General features: G+C 33.7%; 2 protein-coding genes across 2 annotated transcripts; both read right to left on the bottom strand.

Moving 5' to 3' along the window:
- Positions 1–231: 231 nt before the first annotated feature.
- Positions 232–7,589, bottom strand: LOC131054742 (cysteine-rich and transmembrane domain-containing protein WIH2). Its single transcript, XM_057989329.2, has 3 exons — positions 7,348–7,589; positions 6,948–7,122; positions 232–515 (listed from the first exon to the last, which is right to left on the bottom strand). The coding sequence occupies exons 1-3, from the start codon at positions 7,397–7,399 to the stop codon at positions 467–469; spliced, it is 276 nt and encodes a 91-aa protein (XP_057845312.1). The 5' UTR covers positions 7,400–7,589; the 3' UTR covers positions 232–466.
- Positions 7,590–11,432: 3,843 nt separating this feature from the next.
- Positions 11,433–12,797, bottom strand: LOC131855752 (cysteine-rich and transmembrane domain-containing protein WIH2-like). The gene is made up of 3 exons (XM_057989331.2): positions 12,378–12,797; positions 11,936–12,086; positions 11,433–11,690 (listed from the first exon to the last, which is right to left on the bottom strand). Exons 1-3 carry the CDS (start codon positions 12,427–12,429, stop codon positions 11,642–11,644), a joined length of 252 nt encoding a protein of 83 aa, XP_057845314.1. The 5' UTR covers positions 12,430–12,797; the 3' UTR covers positions 11,433–11,641.
- Positions 12,798–15,460: the final 2,663 nt, after the last annotated feature.

Raw genomic sequence — 15,460 nt, 5'->3', positions numbered from 1 at the left:
CAAAAATAAATCTCCATTTTCTTCTTCACAATTTTTATTAAAAAATATAATTATTTTAATTTAATTTAACACTAACATTTACAATACATTGAATAAGAAAATTACTTTAAATAGATAAAAATGCATATTACCCCTTAGAAAACCGGGCATTAAAATTTTAATTTCTTGATTTTCGATGCACTCAATATATTTAATCTGGCAAAACAAATAGCCTGGCACATTGAAACAAAATTTATAATAGAAAGGCAGGCTCTTAAATATAACTTATGTCTTAAAATATATGTTGGAAATATACTCCATTAGGTACATAATTATAGTCCAACAATCCCATGAGGGAATAAGGTTACAATATAAGGCTGAAGCAAAGCAGTTCAAAGCGTCAATTCTGAGCCATCCAAAGCTACACCCTCATATTCAATTATTTAATCTTAGCAAACCCAAGAGCCTTCCAAACTACTGTCCCAACTTAAATACAGCATTCTTCCAACACGCAGCAGCAGCACAGAGCAGCACAGCTGTGCATAAAACAACAGAATATAATTACTTCCACAGTAAATATAGTACAACAAGATATTTCTGAATCCAATCATTCCTTTAATAATCTATTTCTCACAAGCATTGAATTAGATACTGACAGAGGAATGGATTGAAACTACCATGTCAAGACTGAGATTCAATTCATTTAGATTTAGAATTGAAATTAGTACCAAGGCTGGGCCATGTTTATATGTTCCAACGGCTTTGGCAATAGGAAGAGAAGTTAGAAGATGGAAATTTTAAAATAGGGAGTTATATTCTTTATCTCTGTTTTGATAGTAATTAGGAATAGGATTTAAAGGTGCTGTTATTTCTGTCTTGTACTTTTTTTAAGTTATTTTGAAGATGGGATGATCTGAATCAAGCAGTCTTTGAAATTTTGTATTCTGAAGTGCCCAAGACTGAATCGGTATTCATGTTCCAAAGTGCATCTGGAGGTAATGTGAGCTGTTGTTGAAAGAAACCCTTCGCTTTAAATATTTGTGTGGATTCCAATTTGTTTTCTTTTTTGGATTCAATTATTTTTCTCCCTCATGGAGCGTAAGATGGAGTGTTCTGCCTTGGCTCACAACAGGGGAGTAATAACACAGCTAATTAATAATTAGGATTAATCTTTTTCTTCTCACTTAGAGGGTTAGATAGTTTGCAATGAATTCTGCGTATTATTTTCAGAGCCATTCGCAATATTAAGCTCGCGGGGTCAAGGCCTACTATGGAAGAGAATTGAAATGGAAGAGCAAAAGTTGCACGCTTATTCTAGTCTGTATGACGGATCATTATCAGACAAGAGAGAGTCCATTTGGCTTTGAGGAATACGATATAGAGAAGCCAATACATTGTTTCGAGTCTTAAAAATGTAAGCACCATTATCGAATTGTTTTGGATGAATTAGATTTCCTTTGTTGAGTAAAATGGCAAGCATTTGGCATACATTGTATTTAAGTTTAACAGATGGAAAAGGAAATATATACTTTTATAGTTCATGATATCGGGTGGTCTGTTTTGGGGTTGAAGATGACTTACTATATATGAGATTACATCGTACTTCATGTAGAAAGCACTTGAGTTTGCTATAAACAAGGTGTACATACCTTACCCCTGCAGAATTTGTAAACTTTGATTCCAAGAGTACAAATTCTGCAGGATTGAAATGCCAAAGTTCTATACACCTCTTGGTTAAGAAATACCATAGTTCTATACACCTCTTGGCTAAGAAGCCATGTTATGTGCTAGTTTCGCCCAAGTTTATCCATACCCGCCTATATTACTACAGCTGCATTAACCTGATGACAATGCCTAGCAGGGTTTGAACTTATATCATCATCATGGCAAATGCTCTGCATACTCCAACATGAGATTATTTTATTCGCAATATATGATCTTTTATTGGGCATTGCATGAGACAATGCATCCCTCATCCCCAAACTTTAGTCCAATGGCTGTTGGATGGATCATTAATTCTGATGCTTTTTGGAATTTGGCAAATGCAGAATAAGAGCAAGGCTTCTCCTTTTATCTTGCCAGCATAAACATTCTTTGTAGGTATCTGATTTGACTACGCCTTTCTAATTTTTAAGGTATTAATTTCTCATTTTCTGAAGTTCGCTTGAAATTCAGATTTTTTTTCATTGTATATTAGGTAATAAGGTGATGCTAACTGTTATTCTTCTGGCTTTCTTTGTTTAACTGGGAAATTCACTTTCTGAGCCTAGGAAAAATATTGAGTTTATTAAACAATCAGACCTCGACACTAGCAGAGCTCAAAACTTCGACACTAGTGCGCCAAGAGGGTCACAGGGTCATAAGGAATCAAGCAAGTCAAATCAAGAAACCTTAGGAGAGAAGCACGAAGGGGAGGAAAGTAGATCTTATTTTTGACTAAATTTGTCCAGGTGAAGGCACTAGAGAAGCAATTCCAAATCAAGAAATTCGGAAAATCTTATTTTGGAATCTAAGGGTTCTTGGCATTGAAAGACTAAATGCTCTCAAGAGGTGCATTTCAAATGGGATCAAATTTTTTTAGGTGAAAATTAGATTGGACGGAGTGTAAAGATGGGAGGCTCTGGCAGATGGACATCATTCATTTGAAAGACTAGATGTTCTTAAGAGGTGCATTTCAAATGTAAACAAATTTTCTTTGGAGAGAATTAAATTGGACAGAGTGTAAAATGGGAAGTTCTGACAGATGGACGTCATTGTAGAATCTAAGGGCTCTTGGCATTGAAAGACTAAACGTTCTTAAGAGACGCATTTCAAATCGGATCAAATCTCTGTTTTTTCTGAGAAAATTAAATTGGAGAGTATAAACATGGGAAGTTCTGGCAGATGGACATCATTGTAAAATCTAAGGGTTCTTGGCATTGAAAGAATCAATGTTCTTAAAGGGTGCATTTCAAATGGGATCATTTCTTTTTGAGAAAATTAAATTGGACAGTGTAAAGATGGAAGTTCTGGCAGATGGTGCTTTGAAGAACTTTTACTTGTTCAGTCAACAGTTGAGTCAGAAAATCTGGGGAATTACTCTCCTTTCGAGATCCAAGAAGATTTAGAATTAAAAATATATAGGGGTAAAGGACTAGAATTCACCTCCCTAGTTAGTTGCTAAAGGCTTGAATTTGATAGGTTACTGGTAAATAATATCAAAATTAGTATGTAGGAAGATGCAAGGATTATACTGAGCATTTGTAATATAGCTGGTTCGGGACATTCTAATACAGTTTTAGTGGGCAAACCTTGAGGTAAAATGTGAGGGATCCAAAAGCTTGGGTAAGTTTAGTTTTCATGGCAAAATCATACAAGGGCATTTTGAGCCTTGTGGGCATTTTTCTAACAGAAGGCAGGTTCACTTGGATCTGTAGTAATTGTAGAAATGCTAAGTCTAAATGAGTTTTCGATAAGTAACTTGTGATGTGGCAACGATTGGATGATTGATTTGAATATCCACCGGTTGTTGATTCTTCTTGAATTGTCTTACTTTGATATCCCTAAAAATGCGTTTGCTGGCTTCAGCTTATGTGGCTTTGGTCAGAAAATTTGTGATCTTGAGACTGTAGTCGAAAAATAGATATCATATTTTTTAAGCAAGCATGCCAGAGTTGAAAAAATGGAAGAGGTATTTAAATTTTGAGAAAGTTTCCAGGAAGGAAATAGTGGTCACAAAGAAATCATGCGAGAAGGTTTCTCTCCTCTAACATTAAAGAAATTTTTTTCTTAAGTAGAGCAGATTAAAATGAAAGGGCCTCTCTCTTTTTAGTTTTTATTTAAAGGGAGCGCAGTTTTCTGAAAAAGATAAAGGAGATCAAAATGGGAGCAAATTATTTGGACAAAAGCAGCATATCCTTCTTCCATAAACCTGCCATAGAGGGGCAAAGCATGAGCAGCTCTTTTATGATGTGCTACCTTATCTATGTTGATAGTTCTAGGAATTGAGAACAGCTAAGATTGATTAATTTTGATCTTCAAAGATCCATGGATGAACACGTTTGCATTGGTGTACAATTAGAGGCAGGGACTGATTGATAGGGAATTATCATGGCCATTTTCCTTGTCTGCTTCAGTTTCCCTCAAATATTCTTATTCCATTATAATGGAGTTTTCCTCTAATTACTTTTATCTGATTTCCTCCTACAATATCCTGCTTATTTTTCCAATAAAAAATTTTGGCTTAAGAATGTTAATTTCCTTTATGATTCTTACATGCTGCAAGAGAACCTGAAAATTACATAATTTTCTACCTTTACAAAATTCCATTTCTGAATTTGTAAAATTGAAATTCACTAATTAGTGTACACCTTAAAATATAAGCAATCTTTCACAATAAGCATGATACTACTGCTCAACGATGATGTCTAAGACCAACCTACGTCCTGAACATCTTTATCTAACTGTACGGCACATTTTTTAACATTTTATGAGTTTGAAAGATTAGTCAGCTATCAACATGTTTTTTTTCAGTGCAGTGTATAAGTGAAATGTACTGGACAAATGTGTGCATGTACATGATTGATTCTTAAAAACCTAACAATACAATTTATAATGCACATATAGAGAGAGAATAAAATGCTTCAGCAGCCATTTGTGGTGTCTCATTACATGCCTAGCACCAATGGAACGCAGTGGCATTGATGATATAAGGCATATCGCCTTATCTTAACATGATGGTATTGCCTGTGGAAGGACAGCAGGCAGATTTCAGGAGTTTGATGGAGGTGGAAAGTGGTAAATGTGACAGTTGATTCTGGTTTTTGTTGGTGCTGTGTGTATATCTTGTGGCGGCGGTATAGGATCATGGTGAGCCCTTTCAGTGGCAGAGACTAAAAGTGATAGGGAAGCATCTTGGACTACAAGGTAAAGAAAGGATTCAATTGCAGATCGAAGGTAATGCTCAAAGTTGTAAAATCTGTACTTAGAGTTAGGGTTCATGGACTGCACAATACAGGAGCAGTAAGAACAAGAGAATCCATAAAGGATGATTTTCTCTTGTTAGTGATGATATGGAAGAGTTTATCGAAGATATTGTACCTGAATCACTGGAAATGGTGTGCGGCAAGAAATTTTTTGTTGGGGCTGATAACATCAACTTAAGTTTGATGAACTCAAGGGTTTTGGCTCTCATGGTGCATGTCCGGGAGATGGATGCATATCGCAAAGAGGTTCTGAGGCATTTGGTAGTGTCCCATCGCAAGGGGAGTCTGGAAGTGGTGAGTGGCTATACTCTGTCACTGTTAGAGGATGGAAAGTCTATGAGAGCCCTGAGGCGAGCTGAGATTCTCAAAGACGTCAAGATTTTGGAGTTAGACGATGCAGTTGGCCCTTGGTTTTGCCGGTAGTTCTAATTAACATATCATGCACGGGAGTTTTTTCAAAGGTATTTGAGCGCTGAAAGACTTTGCCGAGGGCTGAAGGAATGGCTCGTTAGAGTTTAGTAGAATCATAAGTCTGAGCAATCTAGTGTAGTCAGTTGGTTTTTATATAATGCAGATAGATGTAGCTTCTCTTCTGTTTTGGGTTCGGTTTCTGCCTGTCAGATGTAAGGTTCATATTGGTATAGTCCCATGGCTCTGTATGTAGGATTAGTAAAGGTAGTATCAGTTACATACATTTTAATGATGCAGGCAGTTGTATACTTTCATAGGACTGGGGCCCTATAGAACCCATGTAATCTTCAAACTGAAATCGCATTCATAATTAATTGAAATCATTTTAAGATAATTAAAAAAATATTACTAAATATAACAGTAGAGTATAATGACTAAAAACAAAGCCTAGTTACCAGAAACGCTACGGGAGAGCACCGTTTCGCGTTTCGACGGCCGAAACGGGTTTCCCGTTGCGGACGACCGTTTCTGTGGTAATTTCCGTTTCAAATCATTACACAAGAAACTTGGATTTTTTAATATTTTTCGAAATTCAGGTGTTCATGGCAATAAGCCCAGTTAACTATCACATAACTATCACAGAAACTTAAATTTTTTTCTAGTGGATTTATTGCACTTCTTCTCATGTATGTGATTTTCAATTTTTTTTGTTTTATTATATAATATAATGAAAGTTTAAATAAAAATATAAATTTTATAATTTTTATTTTTAATTATATTTATATTTGCATATCGGTGTGTATATATAGGTATATATAATATATATACAAATGCATATATGTAAAAGCCGTTTCTTATAGGCAACCTTTTGATATCCCATTTCTCGTCACGTTGCCGTTGCTGTTTCTTTTCTCGTTTCTCGTTTCTGGTAACATAGGTCTTAAATCTCCCAGAAAAGTCCAAATAGTAATTGTTTTATTTAAAGTATTAATAAATTAAAATCAACTAATTAATTACTATTTCCAATTGACCAAATTCATTTCCCTCCACTCCAACACTCTTTTACACCCATGTAAGTATCCCTCAGAATATAGAAGCCACAAAACTCATCCACACCTCAAACAGATCTCTTATAGAAGATAAGAAACTGAAAACAAACGGGTAATTGCAGCAATGGTTGACAGTTAACACTGGACAAATACTGAAAATAATTGTTCCCACAACCACATTTTTCAAAAGAATACGCCAAGCCCCAGCTAACAAAGGGTAAATCACCCCAGAATCCCAACCATAAACATGGGAAGAAATCAGAGTCCTAACTATCTGGTTAATTAAATATACAAAATAAAATTATTAATGATAAAAGTTTTCTACAGTCTATAATATAGAAAATGTTGTTTCTGAATTCAAATTGTGTTTAAGATTTTTATATCAATGTTGCAGATCACATTCTATTTTGGCTCTCTTCATCTTGATAATCTATCATAGAGTGTGATCTCAAACGTTGATGCAAAATCTTTGAACACAATTGAATTCGAAAACAACATTCTCTATAAAATTGTTAATTAATTACTCCATAGATATAGAACTCACCATCCCTTCCAAAAGCCATCTCCTCTAGATTGTGTCTCAGGTGCAGGTCCTCCTTGAACAGGGTAGCCCTGTTGTGGATACCCAGCTGGAGGATAGCCCTCCTGTGGATACCCAGCTGGAGGGTAACCCTGCGGTGGTGGAGGATAAGCCTGTGGATACCCAGCTGGAGGATACCCTGTTCACATTTTGTTTTATAAAAACCATAAAACTACTAAGACTGGAACCAAATGACCGTAAAACAAAGCAAAATTGGACAGATCTTATCAATAGAACATTACAAAAATACACAATCCAAATCATCAGAAATATAGACACTACCAAATCATTAAAAAACAGGCATTCAGTCACTGAATGCTCTATGAAAAACGAAACAAAAAAATACAAAGAGAACGAGTAACACCTTGTGTAGGAGGAGCTCCAACCGGAGTTTGCTGCTGATTGTAGTAACTCATTTGCTGTAAACTAAAGAAACAGGAAAATGCAAGAAACAGAGACTGCAAATAATACGCGTCTTCCCACAACGAAATTAGAGAAAATTATTCCAAACCGCGTTATTTTTTTGGTAAAGGATGTTTTTGTATGAAAGCGAAGTTTCCCACGAAACAACCGCGTTGTCTGTTCCTCATGTGGCCCACTGTTGAGTTAGGAGTTTTCTTTTTATGAATGTTTGTTAAACTAGGAAATTGTGCGCAACTCTTAAATAATTTGCTTCAGGAATTTTGTTAGGTTTTGGTTTAGGTTTTACAGGAATTTTGTTAGGTTTTGGTAAAGTATGGTGGGAATTTTGTTAGGTTTTGGTTTAGTTTGGAAGGAATTTTGTTAGGTTTTGGTTGAGTTTGGTGGGAATTTTGTTAAGGTTTGGTTTGGTATAGTATAGTTTGAATGTTTTTGTTTGTTAATATTTTGATTATTTTAATATTTAATATAGGTTTTTTAAAGTTTTTTTTTTATAAGGTTGTTTGTATTTTAATAAATAGTCTTTTTCGATTTTAATGATCATGTATCTTTAAAGAGATCTTAAAAAATCATCGCAAAGATGGTCAGTGAGATATATTATAGGTTTTAGATGTTATCTTGTCACTTCTTGATTTTGATAATCTCTTACAAATAGTTTGAAAGTTTCAAATTAGCAAGATCTTATTGGTAGAATCTTTTTTGAAAATATACTCAAAAGTTGGGCTAATTCTATAGAGTGCCCTTGTGGAGTTCACCTAAAAATTATATGAAGACCTTGTTGATGTATTTAGTCCTTCTTTTTTAGAGGTGAAATTTACGAAGGTTATATTTAACATGGTCTTTAGTATATTTGTAGTTCATTGCTAGTCTTTTTCGTGTGGACGTGAGATTTTGTTGCCTTTAAGAAGCATGCCCTTTTATTTCCAATTTGGGTTGAGTTTCCCAATCTCCTCTTATCTCTATTATCTTTTCTTAGTTATATTGCAACCATGTTGTTTATGTTGAGCCAAATAATTTTTTTCCAAATTTTTCTAAAAATATTTGTGTCAAGATCAACATGTTTATAGAGCTCAAAGACTATTAACATTTGGACTAGTGAGAAGTGTCTCACTTAAAGAGTTATGTATCTCAACTTTCCCAGCACATGCTACGAGTGTTAATCCTTTGAACACAAAATAAGGAGTGTCACCTTATCATTCAACAATCTAAGCCAACTCCCAAGACTTTTGGGGATGCTCCTCCTTGCAAGAATTGGAAGGACTAGACCACATTAGATAGCAAGAAAATTAATGTCAATAATGGAATAAATAGTCTTATGATGATTATAATCATTTCAAGCACCACGTAAATGAGTTGGAATCTAAACAATACATGTTGGATCCTTGGCAGAAGGTTCTTATCAAGTTACTCTACTCATATGTCAATATTTAGTCAAGTGGGAGTTGGGCTAAGGGGTTGTTCACTTCACGAAGAAGTAAAGCATCATAGATGGCAATGGGGTGGTTGTGTTCTATCATTTTTTCTTGATGGTAATGAACAAGATGATAGTTGATGGTTTATTTATTATTTTTATTATTTATTTGTCACAATTGGGTGGTCAACTCTTGTATTGTAACAAGTTAATATTGACATTTTTCAATTTCTTGCATGGTGCTAATCTCATGTCTAGATTCTAAATGAAAATGATTTATTTATTGCCCTTAATTTTGTAAGATTTTGTTTATGTGTTCCTATATCATGTTGTGCTCATTTTCTTGTTAAATTAGTCTCAAAACCTTTAGTTTGTTCTTGGGCTTGCTCTTTCTAGCAGTTTGCATGTCATTCCATGAAACACCCTCCCATCTATGCTTTCATCCATTGCCCCATTCTTGAAAAATGTTGCACAAGCCACCGTTGTGTCTTGCCAAGCTGTGATTTCTCTTCTTCAAACCCACACAACTCTGTGTCCTTTCTTTTTTTGTTTAGGGCTAATGAATAGAGCTTATAGTTGTGTATGAAGCTCTTTCTAGAGTTTTCATTTTCCCCACATCAAAGCATATAAATATATATCTATATTGACTTTAATGATCATATTATATTTTGTGAAATCCTTGGGGCACAAGGGAAAGTAGGTTGTGTTAGGAATGTAGCATTTTTTTCTTGAGGACATTAGTGTATTATAATTTTACCCTTAAAATAAAAACACTAAAATATTTTTTTTTTCCTAATTCTAAGATTTAGACTTGGAAAATCTTGTACAAAGATTTAAATATGGAGCACATAGAGCACTTTGATTCTTTAATGGTACATATTGGCTATAAGGCTTGTTCCTTTGATATTTGACTTTACTCTTTATCTCTAGTGCAATGTATACAACAAGTGGAAGAATGTTAAGAAAATGTGTGTTGTACACCTTGCATAAAGTTACAATGTAATTTAATATTATTTATGGTGCAAATAGGGGATATAGGGATGTGTGCATCACATGGGTTTGACATTCTTGAAGTCATTGTATGTGTTGTATGTAAAATTTCGATGAATATTTAATGGAGTTTTACACTTTAAGAAAAAATTTAATGTTGGAAAAATTTAGTACCATTTAAAGTAAATGAGGGGGAAAAGAATTATGTAAGCTCATGGTACCTATCTAGTCGCATGGTTTATGTAGTATCACTTGGTGGTTTTGTGCAAGCTTACATATATACAAATAAGCACACGAGTAGTTGTTTAAGGTTGACTAGTTTCAGGTTAAGCATTTCATGTAGGTTGCACATGTGAAGGTTTTAAGCATGGATTGGGATTTGTGGTTACATTATTTTCATTTGCTTGGGATGTGTGGAGTGCATGTAGAGAGCTTGATGTTTCAAAGACATTCATGGAGACTTTGCAGATGTATTGTAATCTTTCTTCATGAGATAGTACATTGAGGATTGATGCTTTTGGAAGTTGGGTTTACCCTCTTGAAGGTTTTGCTATGTTATATCTTGTATCAAAGTTTTGAATACCCTTTTTGGTGAATTTAACTTTATGTTATGAGAAAATCGTCATATATAGCTACCAAATTCCTTTTGTTGAATTCCACTTTTCATTGATCTAATTGGATGACTGGTTTTTGCTCAAAGTCTTCTAAGCAAGTTAGTCATCGAAGATGAGGCCTTCCCTATCAAAAGCAATAAGGGACAACTATCAAAAAATTGGCATCAATTTTTCCATGACAAGATATAGGATATGGTTTCTTCATTTGCCTAAATGCCCTCTTAGTTTCAAGGAATAATTATTATTTTTGTTGTAGAGTAGGGTGTACGTTTAGAATGAAACATTGAAGTTACTTGCTCTTTGGGGGATGTAAGCATGGTCTAGAAGGAAGTTTCATTAATGTACATGGGACATAGACTTCTAAAACATCTTTTTTCAATGGTTGATAATATGATGATAACCCACATTGGTAGGTTTTCAAAATTTTCAATTATGTTAACTACACCTTCCATTGATGAAAGCAATTTGGTGCAGATGAAGAAAAAGGACAAAGTTTTCCAAAATATATTTTCTTGCTTTGGCCTTTCTTATGTGCAACCTTAGCAATGAGTGGCATTTCTTGTGTGCATGATGATAAACATGATTGGTTGGAGGTTAGAGCATGGTTGTTGAATGGGTGGTTGAAGTGCTTGTGTTAATCTATGAAGAAATATTATATTTTTTAAGAAGACAAGATGGGTTTTTTAGGCTAGAGTAAGATGTTAGTATTACATGATAATTTTTTATTTTCTATTTTAATTAGTGTATATTTTTTAGGTAGTTGCTTCTTAATATTATGAATGGTTCTCCTTATAAATAGCTACTCGAGAGCAAAATTATTAAAAGAATACAATTGATGTCAAGATGAAATATTTCTATTCAATATTTTTTCTTCAATATTATATAGATAAAATATAATTTAATTTTAATTTAACATTAATATTCACCAAAATATATATATACCAAAAAATGTGTTGTGCAAATCATATGTAATAGGATGACATCTATATCAAAATTTATAATAAAAAGACAATCTCTTCAATTTAATTTTTATTTCTTAAAATATGTATTACAAATATACTCCACTAATAGTGGAAACCCAACAATCCTACAAAAATTCAATACAATAAAATGAATGTGGCTACAAATATGCCCAAAGGAAAGCTCTACAAATACTGAATTTTGAGCCAGGTAATTCTACATCCTAATTCAATCATCCCCTTTTGGCAAATTCATGCTCCAACTCAAAAGCAACATTCTTCCAACACACAACAGCAGCAGAGGGCGGCACAACTGGCATAAAAACAACACAGAAAATAATTAGTTACATCTGCAGGAAATATGGAACAATTAGGTATTTCCCAATCCAATCAATCCTTCAATGATCTATTTCTAACAAGTAGTAAATTATGGATTTTCATATGAAGGATGTACGGAAACTACCCATGTAACAATGAGATTCAATTCATTCTTATTTAGAAGTGAAATTAGTTATAAAGATTACCATTAAACACAACAAAAGAAACCAGAAACCTCACCATCCCTTCCAAAAGCCATCGCCTCTGGATTGTGTTTGAGGTGGAGGTGGGGGTCCTCCTTGGGGAGGGTAACCTTCCTGAGGATACCCAGCTGGAGGATAACCCTGTGGTGGTGGAGGATAAGCCTGTGCATACCCAGCTGGAGGATACCCTGTTTGCATTTAAAAAAAAAAAAGAATCATAAAATTATTAAGATTGGAACAAAATTACTGCATCGATTCATATTTTTTCTATATTGATTACGGATGATATTAGATATTCCGTAAAGTTGGATATATTTTATCAAGGAATTTTTGGCAAATGCATATGGATTAGATAAGATTGCGATCAAAACAAAAACGATCTTATCTAATAAATCAAATGTTTCATAAAGAACCCAAATGACAATGGAAAAGATTGAACATTATTAAAAAAAACCCTAAAAAATGAGAATGATGAATACCTTGTGAAGGAGGAGCTCCAGCAGGGGCCTGTTGCTGATTGTAATAACTCATTCTCTGTAGACTGAAGAAACAAGGAACAGGAAACAAACCCTGCAAATAATAATAAACAAGGAACAGGAAACAAACCCTGCAAATAATAATAAGCGGCTTTTGTGATGAAATGAAATGAATTATTGCCCTGGATATGCTATCTAGGGTTCCTGATTAAATAAGGATGTTTTTGGAGCAGCGGAAGTTTCTATGTAAAATGTAGCCGGTTGTGTTTGGATTTATAGGAAATTCTGATTCCACGGTTGCTACAGGTCGGCAACGGGGTCTGACGGAGAAATCTAAAAATATCAACCGATATACCCGTTTAGCTCATTCCGTCCTCTGTTCTCCATTCTCGGATGTTGCCTTTAAACTTTTTAATTATTAAAGGTCGGCGACGCGGCGCCTTTTAATTTGTTTCTTTTATTTAGAAGATGTGACATTGCGCACGGATTTTAGATGATAATTTGTTAAGTTTCATGGATGAATCTTCACGCGACAAGTGGTCAAATCTTACAGCCCGGGTGCCTTAAAAGGATATCATATAAATTGTACTTTTTCTTAGCAAGCAAGAAAATTTTAGGGTACCGAGTACTTTAAATGGTATTTCAGATTTTGACCTTTTTTATTGTCTTTATATTATTTTGGCTTTTGGATAATTACGATGAACACTGAGATTCATTAATGCATGCAAGGGTCAAAAAATGGTCATTAGTGGACGTCTCCTACATATTTCTTATTGCTATGTGAACAATTTGCTTAGACTTTGGTACAAATGAAGTTGCACAATTGATCTAATTACTAGATGATTTTGTAGTGGACTTTTAATTAGTGAAATCCAATTAATGATAATTTGAACACGGGTGGTAATTGGGCACCTTCACCTATAGATAATGTCAAACATATTTTTAAAAAAGTTGGGTAGATAAAGTCACATAAAAAAAGTTCAATTTGATTTGTGAAATAAAACAAAACAACCATAAAAGGTCATTAAATGAAGAATAGAAGTAGAGGGAGAAAGTGGCAAATGACGTACTTTTAATATAAATTTCAATTTACTTATTTGACAATGGGCGACATGCTTTTATAAATCAACTTTTGTTATTGTTTACAAGTATGTGAGAAAAATATTTTTTAGTTAAAAATTTGTAAAAAGGCAAAAGATAAATTTTAATTTACAATGAGTTTTTATTTTTTGCATTTTTTAAATTAAGGTTGAAGAAAGAAACTTAACCATAAATATTGAGATAAATAATTGAGTTGATGATTCTTACAAACATGGTTTCCATGTTAGGTTCCCTTTTAATGATAGAGCTTCACATATTTGATCCTTGCAATGAATAAGGTCTCTTAAAAAGTCATGATTTTCTCTAAAGAGAGACTAAAAACTATCAAGAATCTCATTATGCATTGCAAACCTAAATACATCTCTCAAAATATAGCACTCTAACTCTATTGAAAGCTCACTAAAAAGTCCCTACAAGTATACAAATATTGTATTTTTTAAAAATGGGATAAAAATATGTAGGCTCTATGGACTTATTTAAAACTGCCCCTGGCGAATGAAACTAAACAATCAAATAAGAGGAAGGATGCCCACTAGACATGGCCTTTAGCAGATTGGGTAAAGCTTAATTTTGATGGGGCTGCTAGAGGCAACCCAAGACAGGCTAGAGTTGGATGCATTATTTGAGATAGTGAAGGTATGCCTTTGGGCTTTACACAACTATATTGGGGAGGCTACGAACAATGAGGTAGAGATGGAAGCAATGACAAGGGGTTTAAGATTATGCGTAGATAAAGGCTATATGAAATTTAATATTGAAGGGGACTCTCAAATGTGTATTAACATTGTAGACGAGGAAAACAAGAATCAATTCGAAAAATGAAACAATGCATGCAATCTATCTAAGCTAATCATAGAAACTCAAATTGCATGCTAATCTTCCTAATCCTACCAACAAAGTAACTGAAATGAAATACAAAACAAATGCAAACCATCCATTATTCCTTTCGTTAGACCTCATTGCTCTTCCTTTTGGTTCTAATGTAGATATGTCCCTCTTAAGACGCCAGGTTTATGAAACAACAAAGCAAATGGGGCTTGATATGCAAACCTTACTCAGAATGTGTGATTAAACATGATGATCTGGACAGAGTAACAATGCGAAAAAAATGAAATTGAAAGTGGATTCTATAAACTGACAGAGTAACAATGTTAAAGTTAGATGCTAAGGCTGACAGAATAAGATTACTTAGAAATTAGATGTCCTACATAAACCGACATAATGAAATTTATATGAAAGTTAGATGATTTGATTGAAGGGGAGTCCTCAATTTATAGAAAACCAAAGACTCGATGGACAAGCAGGATCGAAAGGATTTTTTATCAGGTGGACGGACGAGATCAAATGCACAAAAAAGATGACATTCGGGGAAAGATGAAGGAGAAGAAAGAAAAAGTGACGACACTACAAAAAACTGATCTTTTTGGGGATGCATACCTCATTTTTTACTTGAAATGAGAGATTAAGATTTTCAAAAATCAAAGATAAATCTTAAGAAAGTTGCCATTTTTAAAATTGGGAGGATAATTTCAATTAAAAATTTGAAAAAGCGGATATTATTCTCATATGAGAAGATAATTAGGAAAATTAAATAAATAAAGATATTTATTTAATTTGGATGACATAATTAGATAATTGAATAATTAAAATGAATTATTCAACTATAGGTTAAAATGAATGAACCTTTAATTAAATCAATTAAGATTGTTTAATTAAAGGGGATAAATCAAAATTAATTAAATAATGCAATATTATTTAATTAATTTTAAAAGGGGAAGGGGTTTGAGGACAGATTAGTGCAGAATAATTAATAAAAAGGGGCTTAATTAATTAAACCTAAGAGGGCATGTTAGTCAAACTGACATCCAAAGACCTAAAGGGGGTCAAATTAAGCCAATTTGGGTTGAAACAAATGAAATTGGAAAGAATGGGAAAGGTTTGGATTGGAAATAGGAAAATTGGGAAAATTAGGTTAGGTTAAGGAC

The sequence above is a fragment of the Cryptomeria japonica genome, chromosome 4, assembly GCF_030272615.1.
Source record: "Cryptomeria japonica chromosome 4, Sugi_1.0, whole genome shotgun sequence".
NCBI lineage: Eukaryota > Viridiplantae > Streptophyta > Pinopsida > Cupressales > Cupressaceae > Cryptomeria > Cryptomeria japonica.
Note: the sequence above shows the minus strand (reverse complement) of the source record. Positions and strands in the feature narration are given on the sequence as shown.

Excerpts from the sequence above, each read along its gene's own strand:
- LOC131054742 (XM_057989329.2), bottom strand. The coding sequence starts at position 7,399 with ATGAGTTACTACAATCAGCAGCAAACTCCGGTTGGAGCTCCTCCTACA. Across the intron at positions 7,123-7,347 it reads TGGAGCTCCTCCTACACAAG|GGTATCCTCCAGCTGGGTAT; the intron begins GTGTTACTCGTT and ends AAATGTGAACAG. Across the intron at positions 516-6,947 it reads GATGGCTTTTGGAAGGGATG|CTGTGCTGCTCTGTGCTGCT; the intron begins GTGAGTTCTATA and ends TTTTATGCACAG.
- LOC131855752 (XM_057989331.2), bottom strand. The coding sequence starts at position 12,429 with ATGAGTTATTACAATCAGCAACAGGCCCCTGCTGGAGCTCCTCCTTCA. Across the intron at positions 12,087-12,377 it reads TGGAGCTCCTCCTTCACAAG|GGTATCCTCCAGCTGGGTAT; the intron begins GTATTCATCATT and ends AAATGCAAACAG. Across the intron at positions 11,691-11,935 it reads GATGGCTTTTGGAAGGGATG|TTGTGCCGCCCTCTGCTGCT; the intron begins GTGAGGTTTCTG and ends TTTTTATGCCAG.